The sequence below is a fragment of the Ranitomeya imitator genome, chromosome 1 (genome assembly GCF_032444005.1).
Source record: "Ranitomeya imitator isolate aRanImi1 chromosome 1, aRanImi1.pri, whole genome shotgun sequence".
NCBI lineage: Eukaryota > Metazoa > Chordata > Amphibia > Anura > Dendrobatidae > Ranitomeya > Ranitomeya imitator.
This window is the reverse complement of record NC_091282.1, coordinates 1,101,426,251-1,101,443,606: the sequence shown is the minus strand read 5'-3', so window position 1 is coordinate 1,101,443,606 and position 17,356 is coordinate 1,101,426,251. Positions and strand designations below refer to the sequence as shown.

Genomic DNA, 17,356 nt, shown 5'->3' with positions numbered 1-17,356 from the left:
GATGAGGAAAAAGCCAATATGCTTAATGACTTTTTTTCATCAGTATTTACACAAGAAAATTCCATGGCAGACAATATGATCAGTGATGACAAAAACTCCCCATTAAATGTCACTTGCTTAACCCAGCAGGAAGTGCGGCGGCGTCTAAAAATCACTAAAATTTGCAAATCTCCAGGCCCGGATGGGATACACCCTCAAGTACTGCAGGAATTAAGTACAGTCATTGATAGACCATTATTTTTAATCTTTAAAGACGCCATAATAACAGGATCTGTACCACAGGACTGGCGTATAACAAATGTGGTGCCAATATTCAAAAAAGGGGACAAAAACTGAACTCTGTAATTATAGGCCAGTAAGCTTAACCTCTACTGTGGGTAAAATACTGGAGGGCTATTCCTGTCAGACTAATCAGATCAGTTTCTATGAAGAGGTGAGTTCCGGACTGGACCAAGGGAACCCAGTGGACATAGTGTATATGGACTTTTCAAAAGCTTTTGATACGGTGCCACACAAAAGGTTGATACATAAAATGAGAATAATGGGGATAGGGGAAAATATGTGTAAGTGGGTTAAGAGCTGGCTCAGGGATAGGAAACAAAGGGTAGTTATTAATGAAGCACACTTGGACTGGGTTGCGGTTAGCAGTGGGGTACCACAGGGGTCAGAATTGGGCCCTCTTCTTTTTAACATATTTATTAATGACCTTGTAGGGGGGCATACAGAGTAGAATTTCAATATTTGCAGACGACACTAAACTCTGCAGGGTAATTAATACAGAGGAGGACAATTTTACATTACAGGATGATTTATGCAAACTAGAAGCTTGGGCTGATAAATGGCAAATGAGCTTTAATGGGGATAAATGTAAGGTCATGCACTTGGGTAGAAGTAATAAGATGTATAACTATGTGCTTAATTCTAAAACTCTGGGCAAAACCGTCAATGAAAAAGAGTGTATGGGTGGATAACAAACTCATATTCAGTGGCCAGTGTCAGGCAGCTGCTACAAAGGCAAATAAAATAATGGGATGCATTAAAAGAGGCATAGATGCTCATGAGGAGAACATAATATTACCTCTATACAAGTCACTAGTTCGACAACACTTAGAATACTGTGCACAGTTCTGGTCTCCGGTGTATAAGAAAGACATAGCTGAACTGGAGCGGGTGCAGAGAAGAGCGACCAAGGTTATTAGAGGACTGGGGGGTCTGCAATACCAAGATAGGTTATAACACTTGGGGCTATTTAGTTTGGAAAAACGAAGGCTAAGGGGTGATCTTATTTTAACCCCTTAGCGACCGCCGATACGCCTTTTAACGGCGGCCGCTAAGGGTACTTAAACCACAGCGCCGTTAATTAACGGCGCTGTGGAAAAAGTGTATAGCGCCCCCCAGAGTCGGATTTTCTTTGGGGTCTTGGCTGCCGGGGGTAGCCGAGACCCCAGAGAACATGATTCGGGGGGTTTTGTACCCACCCCGCATTTGCGATCGCCGGTAATTAACCGTTTACCGGCGATCGCAAAAAAAAAAACGCGATCGCTTTTTAATTTCTCTGTCCTCCGATGTGATCGCACATCGGAGGACAGAGAAAGGGGGTCCCAGATAGCCCCCCGATACTTACCTATCTCCCCCGGTGCTCCTCGTGTCTCCCGGTGGGCGCCGCCATCTTCAAAATGGCGGGCGCATGCGCAGTGCGCCCGCCGGCCGGCCCCGCAAGAATCTTTGGGGTCTCGGCTGCCGGGGGTAGCCGAGAGCCCAAAGAGCATGATCGGGGTCGGTCTTACCGACCCCCTGTTTTGCGATCGCCGGTAATTAACCCCTTCCCGACCTGTGACACAGCGTATGCGTCATGAAAGTCGGTGCCAATCCGACCTGTGACGCATATGCTGTGTCACAGAAAGATCGCGTCCCTGCAGGCCGGGTGAAAGGGTTAACTCCCATTTCACCCGCTCTGCAGGGACAGGGGGAGTGGTAGTTTAGCCCAGGGGGGGTGGCTTCACCCCCTCGTGGCTACGATCGCTCTGATTGGCTGTTGAAAGTGAAACTGCCAATCAGAGCGATTTGTAATATTTCACCTAAAAAAATGGTGAAATATTACAATCCAGCCATGGCCGATGCTGCAATATCATCGGCCATGGCTGGAAATACTAATGTGCCCCCACCCCACCCCACCGATCGCCCCCCCAGCCCCCCGATCTGTGGCCCGCTCCCCTCCGTCCTGTGCTCCGCTCCCCCGTCCTCCTGTCCGCTCCCCCCGTGCTCCAATCACACCCCCCGTGCTCCAATCAAACCCCCCCGCACTCCGATCCCCCCCCGTGCTCCGAACCACCCCCCCTGCACACCAATCCACCCCCCCTGCACACCGATCCACCCGCCCGCACACCGATCACTCTCCCCCATGCTCCGATCCCTCCCCCCCCGTGCTCCGACGCCCCCCCGTGCCCTGATCTCCCCCCCCTGTGCCCTGATCTCCCCCCTTATACTTACCGATCCTGGCGGGGTCCCGTCCGTCTTCTTCCCCGAGCGCCGCCATGTTCCAAAATGGCGGGCGCATGCGCAGTGCGCCCGCCGAATCTGCCGGCCGGCAGATTCGTTCCAATGTGAATTTTGATCACTGTGATATAATCTATCACAGTGGTCAAAATAAAAAAACAGTAAATGACCCCCCCCATTTGTCCCCCATAGATAGGGACAATAATAAAATAAAGAATTTTTTTTTTTTTTTCACTAAGGTTGGAGTTAGAACTAGGGTTAGGGTTAGGGGTAGGGTTAGGGTTAGGGGTAGGGGTAGGGTTAGGGGTAGGGTTAGGGGTAGGGTTAGGGGTAGGGGTAGGGTTAGGGGTAGGGTTAGGGGTAGGGTTAGGGGTAGGGTTAGGGGTAGGGTTAGGGTTTTGGTATGTGCACACGTATTCTGGTCCTCTGCGGATTTTTCCGCAGCGGATTTGATAAATCCGCAGTGCTAAACCGCTGCGGATTTATGGCAGATTTACCGCGGTTTTTCTGCGCATTTCACTGCGGTTTTACAACTGCGATTTTCTATTGGAGCAGTTGTAAAACCGCTGTGGAATCCGCAGAAAGAAGTGACATGCTGCGGAATGTAAACCGCTGCGTTTCCGTGCAGTTTTTCCGCAGCATGTGTACAGCGATTTTTGTTTCCCATAGGTTTACATTGAAATGTAAACTCATGGGAAACTGCTGCGGATCCGCAGCGTTTTCCGAAGCGTGTGCACATACCTTTAGAATTAGGCTATGTGCACACGGTGCGGATTTGGCTGCGGATCCGCAGCGGATTGGCCGCTGCGGATCCGCAGCAGTGTTCCATCAGGTTTACAGTACCATGTAAACCTATGGAAAACCAAATCCGCTGTGCCCATGGTGCGGAAAATACCGCACGGAAACGCTGCGTTGTTTTTTCCGCAGCATGTCAATTCTTTGTGCGGATTCCGCAGCGTTTTACACCTATTCCTCAATAGGAATCCGCAGGTGAAATCCGCAGTAAATCCGCAGGTAAAACGCAGTGCCTTTTACCCGCGGATTTTTCAAAAATGGTGCGGAAAAATCTCACACGAATCCGCAACGTGGGTACATAGCCTTAGGGTTGGGTTGGAATTAGGGTTGTGGTTAGGGTTAGGGGTGTGTTGGGGTTAGGGTTGTGGTTAGGGGTGTGTTGCGGTTAGGGTTGTGGTTAGGGTTACGGCTACAGTTGGGATAAGGGTTAGGGGTGTGTTGGCGTTAGAATTGAGGGGTTTCCACTGTTTAGGCACATCAGGGGGTCTCCAAACGCAACATGGCGCCACCATTGATTCCAGCCAATCTTTTATTCAAAAAGTCAAATGGTGCTCCTTCCCTTCCGAGCCCCGACGTGTGCCCAAACAGTGGTTTACCCCCACATATGGGGTATCAGTGTACTCAGGACAAACTGGGCAACAATTATTGGGGTCCAATTTCTCCTGTTACCCTTGAGAAAATAAAAAATTGCTTGCTAAAACATCATTTTTGAGGAAAGTAAAATGATTTTTTATTTTCACGGCTCTGCGTTGTAAACGTCTGTGAAGCACTTGGGGGTTCAAAGTGCTCACCACATATCTAGATAAGTTCCTTGGGGGGTCTAGTTTCCAAAATGGGGTCACTTGTGGGGGGTTTCTACTGTTTAGGCACACCAGGGGCTCTGCAAACGCAACGTGACGCCCGCAGACCATTCCATCAAAGTCTGCATTTCAAAACGTCACTACTTGACTTCCGAGCCCCGACATGTGCCCAAACAGTGGTTTACCCCCACATATGGGGTATCAGCGTACTCAGGACAAACTGGGCAACAATTACTGGGGTCCAATTTCTCCTGTTACCCTTGAGAAAATAAAAAATTGCTTGCTAAAACATCATTTTTGAGGAAAGAAAAATGATTTTTTATTTTCACGGCTCTGCGTTGTAAACGTCTGTGAAGCACTTGGGGGTTCAAAGTGCTCACCACATATCTAGATAAGTTCCTTGGGGGGTCTAGTTTCCAAAATGGGGTCACTTGTGGGGGGTTTCTACTGTTTAGGCACACCAGGGGCTCTGCAAACGCAACGTGACGCCCGCAGACCATTCCATCAAAGTCTGCATTTCAAAAGTCACTACTTCCCTTCTGAGCCCCGACGTGTGCCCAAACAGTGGTTTACCCCCACATATGGGGTATCAGCGTACTCAGGAGAAACTGGACAACAACTTTTGGGGTCCAATTTCTCCTGTAACCCTTGGGAAAATAAAAAATTCTGGGCTAAAAAATTATTTTTGAGGAAAGAAAACGTATTTATTATTTTCACTGCTCTGTGTTATAAACTTCTGTGAAGCACTTGGGGGTTCAAAGTGCTCACCTCACATCTAGATAAGTTCCTTTCGGGGTCTAGTTTCTAAAATGGGGTCACTTGTGGGGGGTTTCTACTGTTTAGCCACATCAGGGGCTCTGCAAACGCAACGTAACGCCCGCAGAGCATTCCATCAAAGTCTGCATTTCAAAATGTCACTACTTGACTTCCGAGCCCCGACATGTGCCCAAACTGTGGTTTACCCCCACATATGGGGTATCAGCGTACTCAGGAGAAACTGTACAACAACTTTTGGGGTCAAATTTCTCCTTTTACCCTTGGGAAAATAATAAATTGCAGGCTAAAAAATCATTTTAGAGAAAATAAAATTTTTATTTTATTTTCATGGCTCTGCGTTATAAACTTCTGTGAAGCACTTGGAAGTTCAAAGTCCTCACCACACATCTAGATTAGTTCCTTTAGGGGTCTAGTTTCCAAAATGGGGTCATATGTGGGGGATCTCCAATGTTTAGGCACACAGGGGCTCTCCAAACGTGACATGGTGTCCGCTAATGATTGGAGCTAATTTTCCATTTAAAAAGCCAATTGGCGTGCCTTCCCTTCCGAGCCCTGCCGTGCGCCCAAACAGTGGTTTACCCCCACATATGGGGTATCAGCGTACTCAGGACAAACTGGACAACAACATTTGCGGTCCAATTTCTCCTATTACCCTTGGCAAAATAGGAAATTCCAGGCTAAAAATCATTTTTGAGTAAAGAAAAATTATTTTTTATTTTCATGGCTCTGCATTATAAACTTCTGTGAAGCACCTGGGGGTTTAAAGTGCTCAATATGCATCTAGATAAGTTCCTTGGGGGGTCTAGTTTCCAAAATGGGGTCACTTGTGGGGGAGCTCCAATGCATAGGCACACAGGGGCTCTCTAAACGCGACATGGTGTCCGCTAACAATTGGAGCTAATTTTCCATTCAAAAAGTCAAATGGCGCGCCTTCCCTTCCGAGCCCTGCCGTGTGCCCAAACAGTGGTTTACCCCCACATATGAGGTATCGGCATACTCGGGAGAAATTGCCCAACAAATTTTAGGATTCATTTTATCCTATTGCCCATGTGAAAATGAAAAACTGAGGCGAAAAGAATTTTTTTGTGAAAAAAAAAGTACTTTTTCATTTTTACAGATCAATTTGTGAAGCACCTGAGGGTTTAAAGTGCTCAATATGCATCTAGATAAGTTCCTTGGGGGGTCTAGTTTCCAAAATGGGGTCATTTGTGGGGGAGCTCCAATGTTTAGGCACACGGGGGCTCTCCAAACACGACATGGTGTCCGCTAACGATGGAGATAATTTTTCATTCAAAAAGTCAAATGGCGCTCCTTCCCTTCCGAACCTTACCATGTGCCCAAACAGTGGTTTACCCCCACATGTGAGGTATCGGCGTACTCATGAGAAATTGCCCAACAAATTTTAGGATCCATTTTATCCTGTTACCCATGTGAAAATGAAAAAAATTGAGGCTAAAAGAATTTTTTTGTGAAAAAAAAGTACTTTTTCATTTTTACGGATCAATTTGTGAAGCCCCCGGGGGTTCAAAGTTCTCACTATGCATCTAGATAAGTTCCTTGGGGCGTCTAGTTTCCAAAATGGGGTCACGTGTGGGGGAGCTCCAATTTTTAGGCACACGGGGGCTCTCCAAACGTGACATGGTGTCCGCTAAAGAGTGGAGCCAATTTTTCATTCAAAAAGTCAAATGGCGCTCCTTCCCTTCCAAGCCCTGCCGTGCGCCCAAACAGTGGTTTACCACCACATATGAGGTATCAGCGTACTCAGGACAAATTGGACAACAACTTTCGTGGTTCAGTTTCTCCTTGTACCATTGGGAAAATAAAAAAAATGTTGCTAAAAGATAATTTTTGTGACTAAAAAGTTAAATGTTCATTTTTTCCTTCCATGTTGCTTCTGCTGCTATGAAGCACCTGAAGGGTTAAAAAACTTCTTGAATGTGGTTTTGAGCACCTTGAGGGGTGCATTTTTTAGAATGGTGTCACTTTTGGGTATTTTCAGCCATATAGACCCCTCAAACTGACTTCAAATGTGAGGTGGTCCCTAAAAAAAATGGTTTTGTAAATTTCGTTGTAAAAATGAGAAATCGCTGGTCAAATTTTAACTCTTATAACTTCCTAGCAAAAAAAAATTTTGTTTCCAAAATTGTGCTGGTGTAAAGTAGACATGTGGGAAATGTTATTTATTAACTATTTTGTGTCACATAACTCTCTGGTTTAACAGAATAAAAATTCAAAATGTGAAAATTGCGAAATTTTCAAAATTTTCGCCAAATTTCCGTTTTTATCACAAATAAACGCAGAATTTATTGACCTAAATTTACCACTAACATGAAGCCCAATATGTCACGAAAAAACAATCTCAGAACCGCTAGGATCCGTTGAAGCGTTCCTGAGTTATTACCTCAAAAAGGGACACTGGTCAGAATTGCAAAAAACGGCCAGGTCATTAAGGTCAAAATAGGCTGGGTCATGAAGGGGTTAACTGTTTACCGGCGACCGCAAAAAAAAAAAAAAAGTAACATAGTAACATAGTTAGTGAGGCTGAAAAAAGACATTTGTCCATCCAGTTCAGCCTATATTCCATCATAATAAATCCCCAGATCTACGTCCTTCTACAGAACCTAATTGTATGATACAATATTGTTCTGCTCCAGGAAGACATCCAGGCCTCTCTTGAACCCCTCGACTGAGTTCGCCATCACCACCTCCTCAGGCAAGCAATTCCAGATTCTCACTGCCCTAACAGTAAAGAATCCTCTTCTATGTTGGTGGAAAAACCTTCTCTCCTCCAGACGCAAAGAATGCCCCCTTGTGCCCGTCACCTTCCTTGGTAAAGTGTAATTCTCTGTCCTCTGATGTGATCGCACATCAGAGGACAGAGAAATAGGGGGATTCGGGGACCCTACCATACTCACCTGTGTCCCTGGATCCTCCTGCTGCTCCTCCTGGCCGCCGGCAAAAGAAAATGGCGGGCGCATGCGCAGTGCGCCCGCCATCTGTCTCCATCTGCTGGCCGGCAGGAGAACAGCAGTTGGGGCTAAAATTAGGGTCAGGGTTAGGGTTAGGGGTAGGGGTAGGGTTAGGGGTAGGGTTAGGGTTAGGGGTAGGGTTAGGGGTAGGGTTAGGGGTAGGGGTAGGGTTAGGGTTAGGGGTAGGGGTAGGGTTAGGGGTAGGGTTAGGGGTAGGGTTAGGGGTAGGGGTAGGGTTAGGGGTAGGGGTAGGGTTAGGGCTAGGGTTAGGGGTAGGGTTAGAGCTAGGGTTGGGGCTAAATTTAGGGTTAGGGTTGGGGCTAAATTTAGGGTTAGGCTTCTTTCACACTTACGTCGGTACGGGGCCGTCGCAATGCGTCGGCCCGACATACCGACGCACGTTGTGAAAATTGTGCACAACGTGGGCAGCGGCTGTAGTTTTTCAACGCATCCGCTGCCCAATCTATGTCCTGGGGAGGAGGGGGCGGAGTTACGGCCACGCATGTGCGGTCAGAAATGGCGGATGCGACGTACAAAAAAACGTTTCATTGAACGTTTTTTTGTGCCGACGGTGCACCAAAACACAACTGATCCAGTGCACGACAGACGCGACGTGTGGCCATCCGTCACGATCCGTTGGCAATACAAGTCTATGGGCAAAAAACGCATCCTGCGGGCACATTTGCAGGATCCGTTTCTTGTCCAAAACGACGGATTGCGACGGATGCCAAATGACGCAAGTGTGAAAGTAGCCTTAGGGCTAGGGTTAGGGTTGGGGCTAAAGTTAGGGCTAGGGTTGGGGCTAAAGTTAGGGTTAGAGTTTGGATTAGGGTTAGGGTTTGGATTAGGGTTGGTATTAGGGTTAGGGTTGGCATTAGGGTTACGCTTGGGATTAGGGTTAGGTTTGGGATTAGGGTTAAGGTTAGGGTTATGATTAGGGGTGTATTGGGATTAGGGTTAGGTTTGAGGTTAGGGTTGAGATTAGGATTAGGGGTGTGTTGGATTTAGGGTTTTGATTAGGGTTATGGTTAGGGTTGACATTAGGGTTGTTTTGGGGTAAGGGTTGTGATTATGGTTAGGGTTAGTGATTAGGATTATGGATCAGGTTGGGATTAGGGTTAGGGGTGTGTTGGGGTTAGGGTTGGAGCTAGAATTGGGGGGTTTCCACTGTTTAGGTACATCAGGGGGTCTCCAAACACGACAGCCAATTTTGCGCTCAAAAAGTCAAATGGTGCTCCCTCCTTTCTGAGCTCTGCCGTGCGCCCAAACAGTGGGTTACCCCCACATATGTGGCATCAGCGTACTCAGGATAAATTGGACAACAACTTCTGGGGTCCAATTTCTCTTGTTACCCTTGTGAAAATAAAAACTTGGGGGCTACAAAATCTTTTTTTGTGGAAAAATATATATATATTTTTTTTATGACTCTGCATTATAAACTTCTGTGAAGCACTTGGGCATTCAAAGTTCTCACCACACATCTAGATAAGTTCCTTGGGGGGTCTAGTTTCCAAAATGTGGTCACTTGTGGGGGGTTACTACAGTTTAGGTACATCAGGGGCTCTGCAATCGCAACATAATGCCCACAGACCATTCTATCAAAGTCTGCATTCCAAAAAGGCGCTCCTTCCCTTCCGAGCTCTGCCGTGCGCCCAAACAGTGGTTTACCCCCACATATGGGGCATCAGCATACTCAGGATGAATTGGACAACAACTTTAGTGGTCCAATTTCTCCTGTTACCCTTGTGAAAATAAAAACTTGGGGGCTACAATATCTTTTTTGTGAAAAAAAAATATTTTTTATTTTCACGACTCTGCATTCTAAACTTCTGTGAAGCACTTGGGCATTCAAAGTTCTCACCACACATCTAGATAAGTTCCTTGGGGGGTCTAGTTTCCAAAATGGGGTCACTTGTGGAGGGTTTCTACTGGTTAGGTACATCAGGGGCTCTGCAAACGCAACATAATGCCCGCAGACCATTCTATCAAAGTCTGCATTCCAAAACGGCGCTCCTTCCTTCCGAGCTCTGCCGTGGGCCCAAACAGTGGTTTACCCCCACATATGGGGTACCAGCATACTCAGGACAAATTGGACAACAACTTTTGGGGTCCAATTTCTCTTGTTACCCTTGTGAAAATAAAAACTTGGGGGCTACAAAATCTTTTGTGTGGAAAAAAAAATATTTTTTATTTTCACGACTCTGCATTATAAACTTCTGTGAAGCACTTGGGCATTCAAAGTTCTCACCACACATCTAGATAAGTTCCATGGGGGGTCTAGTTTCCAAAATGGGGTCACTTGTGGGGGATTTCTACTGTTTAGGCACATCAGGGGCTCTCCAAACGCGACATGGCGTCCGATCTCAATTCCAGCCAATTCTACATTGAAAAAGTAAAACGTCACTCTTTCTCTTCCAAGCTCTGCGGTGCGCCCAAACAGTGGTTTACCCCCACATATTGGGTATCGACGTACTCAGAAGAAATTGCACAACAACTTTATTCGTCTAATTTCTCCTGTTACCCTTGTGAAAATAAAAATTTGTGGGCAAAAAGATCATTTTTGTAGAAAAAATGCGATTTTTTTTTTTCACGGCTCTACGTTATAAACTTCTGTGAAGCACATGGGGGCTCAAAGTGCTCACCACACATCTACATAAGTTCCTTAAGGGGTCTAGTTTGCAAAATGATGTCACATGTGGGGGGTTTCCACTGTTTAGGCACATCAGGGCCTCTCCAAACGCGACATGGCGTCCAATCTCAATTCCAGCAAATTCTACATTGAAAAAGTAAAACGGCGCTCCTTCACTTCCAAGCTCTGCGGTGCGCCCAAACAGTGGTTTACCGTCACATATCGGGTATCGACGTATTCAGGAGAAATCGCACAACAACTTTTGTGGCCTAATTTCTCCTGTTACCCTTGTGAAAATAAGAATTTGTGGGCGAAAAGATCATTTTTGTGTAAACAAAAGCGATTTTTTATTTTCACGGCTCTACGTTATAAACTTCTGTGAAGCACTTGGGGGTTCAAAGTGCTCACCACACATCTAGATAAGTTCCTTAAGGGGTCTAGTTTCCAAAATGGTGTCACTTGTGGGGGGTTTCCACTGTTTAGGCACATCAGGGGCTCTCTAAACGTGACATGGCGTCCGATCTCAATTCCAGCCAATTCTGCATTGAAAAAGTCAAACGGCGCTCCTTCACTTCTAAGTTCTGCGATGCGCCCAAAAAGTGGTTTACCCCCACATATGGGGTATTGGCGTATTCAGGAGAAATTGCATAACAAAATTTATGGTTACATGGTTATGGATTTTACACTTGTGAAAATAAAAAAAATGGTTCTGAATTAAGATGTTTGCAAAAAAAAGTTAAATGTTCATTTTTTCCTTCCACATTGTTTCAGTTCCTGTGAAGCACGTAAAGGGTTAATAAACTTCTTGAATGTGGTTTTGAGAACCTTGAGGGGTGTAGTTTTTAGAATGGTGTCACACTTCATTATTTTCTATCATATAGACCCCTCAAAATGACTTCAAATGTGATGTGGTCCCTAAAAAAAAATGGTGTTGTAAAAATGAGAAATTGCTGGTCAACTTTTAACCCTTATAACTCCCTAACAAAAAAAAATTTTGTTTCCAAAATTGTGCTGATGTAAAGTAGACATGTGGGAAATGTTATTTATTAACTATTTTTCGTGACATATCTCTCTGATTTAAGGGCATAAAAATACAAAGTTTGAAAATTACAAAATTTTAAAAATTTTCGCCATATTTCCATTTTTTTCATAAATAATCGCAAGTAATATCGAAGAAATGTTACCACTAACATGAAGTACAATATGTCACGAAAAAACAATCTCAGAATCACCGGGATCCGTTGAAGCGTTCCAGAGTTATAACCTCATAAAGTGACAGTGGTCAGAATTGCAAAAATTGGCTCGGTCATTAAGTACCAAATTGGCTCTGTCACTAAGGGGTTAATGTATAAGTATATGAGAGGACAGTACAAAGACTTTCTGATGATCTTTATAATCATAGACCTGAGAAAAGGGACAAGGGGGCATCCTCTACGTCTGGAGGAAAGAAGGTTTAACCCCTTTACCCCCAAGGGTGGTTTGCACGTTAATGACCGGGCCAATTTTTACAATTCTGACCACTGTCCCTTTATGAGGTTATAACTCTGGAACGCTTCAATGGATCCTGGTGATTCTGACATTGTTTTCTCGTGACATATTGTACTTCATGACAATGGTAAAAATTCTTTGATAGTACCTGCGTTTATTTGTGAAAAAAACAGAAATTTGGCGAAAATTATGAAAATTTTGCAATTTTCCAACTTTGAATTTTTATGCAATTAAATCACAGAGATATGTCACACAAAATACTTAATAAGTAACATTTCCCACATGTCTACTTTACATCAGCACAATTTTGGAACCAAAATTTTTTTATGTTAGGGAGTTATAAGGGTTAAAAGTTGACCAGCAATTTCTCATTTCTACAACACCATTTTATTTTAGGGACCACATCTCATTTGAAGTCATTTTGAGGGGTCTATATGATAGAAAATACCCAAGTGTGACACCATTCTAAAAACTACACCCCTCAAGGTGCTCAAAACCATATTCAAGAAGTTTATTAACCCTTCTGGTGCTTCACAGGAATTTTTTGAATGTTTAAATAAAAATGAACATTTAACTTTTTTTCACAAAAAATTTAATTCAGCTCCAATTTGTTTTATTTTACCAAGGGTAACAGGAGAAAATGGACCCCAAACATTGTTGTACAATTTGTCCTGAGTATGCCAATACCCCACATGTGGGGGTAAACCACTGTTTGGGCGCATGGCAGAGCTCGGAAGCGAAGGAGTGCCATTTGACTTTTCAATGCAAAATTGACTGGAATTGAGATGGGACGCCATGTTTCGTTTGGAGAGCCCCTGATGTGGCTAAACATTGAAACCCCCCACAAGTGACAGCATTTTGGAAAGTAGACCCCCTAAGGAACTTATCTAGAGGTGTGGTGAGCACTTTGACCCACCAAGTGCTTCACAGAAGTTTATAATGTAGAACCGTAAAAATAAAAAATCATATTTTTTCACAAAAATTATCTTTTCGCCCCCAATTTTTTATTTTCCCAAGGGTAAGAGAAGAAATTGGACCCCAAAAGTTGTTGTACAATTTGTCCTGAGTACGCTGATACCCCATATGTGGGGGTAAACCACTGTTTGGGCGGATGGGAGAGCTCGGAAGGGAAGGAGCGCCGTTTGACTTTTCAAAGCAAAATTGACAGGAATTGAGATAGAACGCCATGTTGCGTTTGAAGAGCCACTGATGTGCCTAAACATTGAAACCCCCCACAAATGACACCATTTTGGAAAGTAGACCCCCTAAGGAACTTATCTAGAGGTGTGGTGAGCACTTTGACCCACTAAGGGTCTGCTTCACAGAAGTTTATAATGCAGAGCCGTAAAAATAAAACAAAATTTTTTTCCCGCAAAAATTATTTTTTTAGCCCCCAGTTTTGTATTTTCCTGAGGGTAACAGGAGAAATTGGACCCCAAAATTTGTTGCCCAATTTGTCCTGAGTGCGATGATACACCATATGTGGGGGGAACCACTGTTTGGGCACATGGGAGGGCTCAGAAGGGAAGGAGTGCCATTTGAATGCAGACTTAGATGGAATGGTCTGCAGGTGTCACATTGCGTTTGCAGAGCCCCTAATGTACCTAAACAGTAGAAACCCCCCACAAGTGACACCATTTTGGAAAGTAGACCCCCTTAGGAACTTATCTCGATGTGTGCTGAGCGCTTTGACCCACCAAGGGCTTCACAGAAGTTTATAATGGAGAGCCGTAAAAATAAAACAAAAATTTTTTCCCACAAAAATTATTTTTTAGCCCCCAGTTTTGTATTTTCCCGAGGGTAACAGGAGAAATTCGACCCCACAATTTGTTGTCCAATTTGTCCTGAGTGCGCTGATACCCCATATGTGGGGGGGAACCACTGTTTGGGCGCATGGGAGGGCTCGGAAGGGAAGGAGCTCCATTTGGAATGAGGACTTAGATGGAATGGTCTGCAGGTGTCACATTGCATTTGCAGAGCCCCTAATGTACCTAAACAGTAGAAACCTCCCACAAGTGACACCATTTTGGAAACTAGACCCCCTAAGGAACTCATCTAGATGTGTTGTGATAGCTTTGAACCCCCAAGTGTTTCACTACAGTTTGTAACGCAGAGCCGTGAAAATTTAAAAAAAAAAAATCTTTCCCCCCAAAATTATTTTTTAGCCCCCAGTTTTCTATTTTCCCGAGGGTAAGAGGAGAAATTCGACCCCAAAAGTTGTTGTCCAATTTGTCCTGAGTACGCTGATACCCCGTATGTTGGGGGAAACCACCGTTTGAGCGCATGGCAGAGCTCGGAAGGGAAGGAGCACCATTTGGAATGCAGACTTAGATGGAATGGTCTGCAGACGTCACATTGCGTTTGCAGAACCCCTAATGTACCTAAACAGTAGAAACCCCCCACAAGTGACCCCATATTGGAAACTAGACCCCCCAGGGAACTAATCTAGATGTGTTGTGAGAACTTTGAACCCCCAAGTGTTTCACTACAGTTTATAACGCAGAGCCGTGAAAATAAAAAATCTTTTTTTTTCCCACAAAAAATGTTTTAGCCCCGAGTTTTGTATTTTCCCAAGGGTAACAGGAGAAATTGGACCCCAAAAGTTGTTGTCCTATTTGTCCTGAGTACGCTGATACCCCATATGTTGGGGTAAACCCCTGTTTGGGCACACGGGAGAGCTTGGAAGGGAAGAAGCACTGCTTTACTTTTTCAACGCAGAATTGGCTGGAATTGAGATCGGACGCCATGTCGCGTTTGGAGAGCCCCTGATGTGCCTAAACAGTGGAAACCCCCCAATTATAACTGAAACCCTAATCCAAACACACCCCTAACCCTAATCCCAACAGTAACCCTAACCACACCTCTAACCCAGACACACCCCTAACCCTAATCCCAACCCCATTCCCAACTGTAAATGTAATCTAAACCCTAACTGTAACTTTAGCCCCAACCCAAACTGTAGCCCTAACCCTAGCCCTAGCCCTAACCCTAGCCCTAACCCTAACCCTAGCCCTAGCCCTAACCCTAGCCCTAGCCCTAACCCTAGCCCTAGCCCTAACCCTAGCCCTCACCCTAACCCTAGCCCTAACCCTAGCCCTAGCCCTAGCCCTAACCCTAACCCTAACCCTAACCCTAGCCCTAACCCTAGCCCTAACTCTAACCCTAGCCCTAATGGGAAAATGGAAATAAATACATTTTTTTAATTTTTCCCTAACTAAGGGGGTGATGAAGGGGGGTTTGATTTACTTTTATAGCGGGTTTTTTAGCGGATTTTTATGATTGGCAGCCGTCACACACTGAAAGACGCTTTTTATTGCAAAAAATATTTTTTGCGTTACCACATTTTGAGAGCTATAATTTTTCTATATTTTGGTCCACAGAGTCATGTGAGGTCTTGTTTTTTGCGTTGACGTTTTTATTGGTAACATTTTCGGGCACGTGACATTTTTTGTTCGCTTTTTATTCCGATTTTTGTGAGGCAGAATGACCAAAAACCAGCTATTCATGAATTTCTTTTGGGGAAGGCGTTTATACCGTTCCGCGTTTGGTAAAATTGATAAAGCAGTTTTATTCTTCAGGTCAGTACGATTACAGCGACACCTCATTTATATCATTTTTTTATGTTTTGGCGCTTTTATACGATAAAAACTATTTTATAGATAAAATAATTATTTTGGCATCGCTTTATTCTCAGGACTATAACTTTTTTATTTTTTTGCTGATGATGCTGTATGGTGGCTCGTTTTTTGCGGGACAAGATGACGTTTTCAGCGGTACCATGGTTATTTATATCTGTCTTTTTGATCGCGTGTTATTCCACTTTTTGTTCGGCGGTATGATAATAAAGCGTTGTTTTTTGACTCGTTTTTTTTTTTTTCTTACGGTGTTTACTGAAGGGGTTAACTAGTGGGCCAGGTTTATAGGTCGGGCCGTTATGGACGCGGCGATACTAAATATGTGTACTTTTATTGTTTTGTTTTTTTTTATTTAGATAAAGTAATGTATTTATGGGAATAATATTTTTTTTTTTTTTCATTATTTTGGAATATTTTTTTTTATTTTTTTTTACACATTTGAAAATTTTTTTTTAAACTTTTTTACTTTGTCCCAGGGGGGGACATCACAGATCGGTGATCTGACAGTTTGCACAGCACTCTGTCAGATCACCGATCTGAGAGCAGTGCAGGCTGCTTCACAGTGCCTGCTCTGAGCAGGCTCTGTGAAGCCACCTCCCTCCCTGCAGGACCCAGATCCGCGGCCATCTTGGATCCGGGGCTCGAGCAAGGAGGAAGGAGGTGGGAGACCCCCGGAGCAACGCAATCACATCGCGTTGCTGCGGGGTGCTCAGGGAAGCCCGCAGGGAGCCCCCTCCCTGCGCGGTGCTTCCCTGCACCGCCGGCACATCGCAATCATCTTTGATCGCGGTGTGCCAGGGGTTAATGTGCCGGGGGCGGTCCGTGACCGCTCCTGGCACATAGTGTCGGATGTCAGCTGCGATAGGCAGCTGACACCCGGCCGCGATCGGCGGCGCTCCCCCCGTGAGCGCCGCCGATCGCGCTGGACGTACTATCCCGTCCATGGTCATAGGGGCCCACCCCACATGGACGGGATAGTACGTCCGATGTCAGAAAGGGGTTAAGCATAATAACAGACACGGATTCTTTACTGTAAGAGCAGTGAGACTATGGAACTCTCTGCCATATGATGTTGTAATGAGTGATTCATTAGTAAAATTTAAGAGGACACTGGATACCTTTCTTGAAAAGTATAATGTTACAGGTTATATATACTAGATTCCTTGATAGGGTGTTGATCCAGGGAACTAGTCTGATTGCCGTATGTGGAGTCGGGAAGCAATTTTTTTCCCCAGTGTGGAGCTTACTCTTTGCCACATGGGTTTTTTTGCCTTCCTCTGGATCAACATGTTAGGGATTGTTAGGTTAGGCTATGGGTTGAACTAGATGGACTTAAAGTCTTCCTTCAACCTTAATAACTATGTTGCTATGCTACATATAAAATATAGTGCAAACAAATAAAGGCACAAATCACATGAAACTAGACAAAAAACAGGCGCAAAGGCAATGATGAATCTGGGCTAAGAATAAGAGAAACTCTATCATATTAAATAGCCGGATAATTCTGCTGCATTCAATAGGTTCTGATAGCTTTACTCTCTAATGTGTTTAGGGATCTTTACACTATAGTTGAAATGTTAAGCTGGTCATACAGTATTCATTTTTTACGTTTTGTATTATATCATTTTCATGCACAGATTTAGTAAAGAGAATAAGGAAACACGAGACCCGTACATTTTCCTACCCTTTGGAGCTGGACCACGGAATTGCATAGGGATGAGATTTGCTTTGATCAGTATGAAATCAGTCATCTCCCTGCTGCTGCAG

The 17,356-nt window shown here is 44.5% G+C and overlaps 1 protein-coding gene across 1 annotated transcript in view; it reads left to right on the top strand.

Annotated features, from left to right (window-relative positions):
* The window catches only part of LOC138656928 (cytochrome P450 3A29-like), a 120,051-nt gene that overhangs the window by 84,711 nt on the left and 17,984 nt on the right, over positions 1 to 17,356 (top strand). Inside the window, exon 12 of the mRNA XM_069744280.1 lies at positions 17,227 to 17,356. This exon is cut by the window's right edge and continues 33 nt beyond it. Within this exon, the coding sequence (XP_069600381.1) occupies positions 17,227 to 17,356 (130 nt within the window). The remainder of the gene's footprint in view (positions 1 to 17,226) is intronic.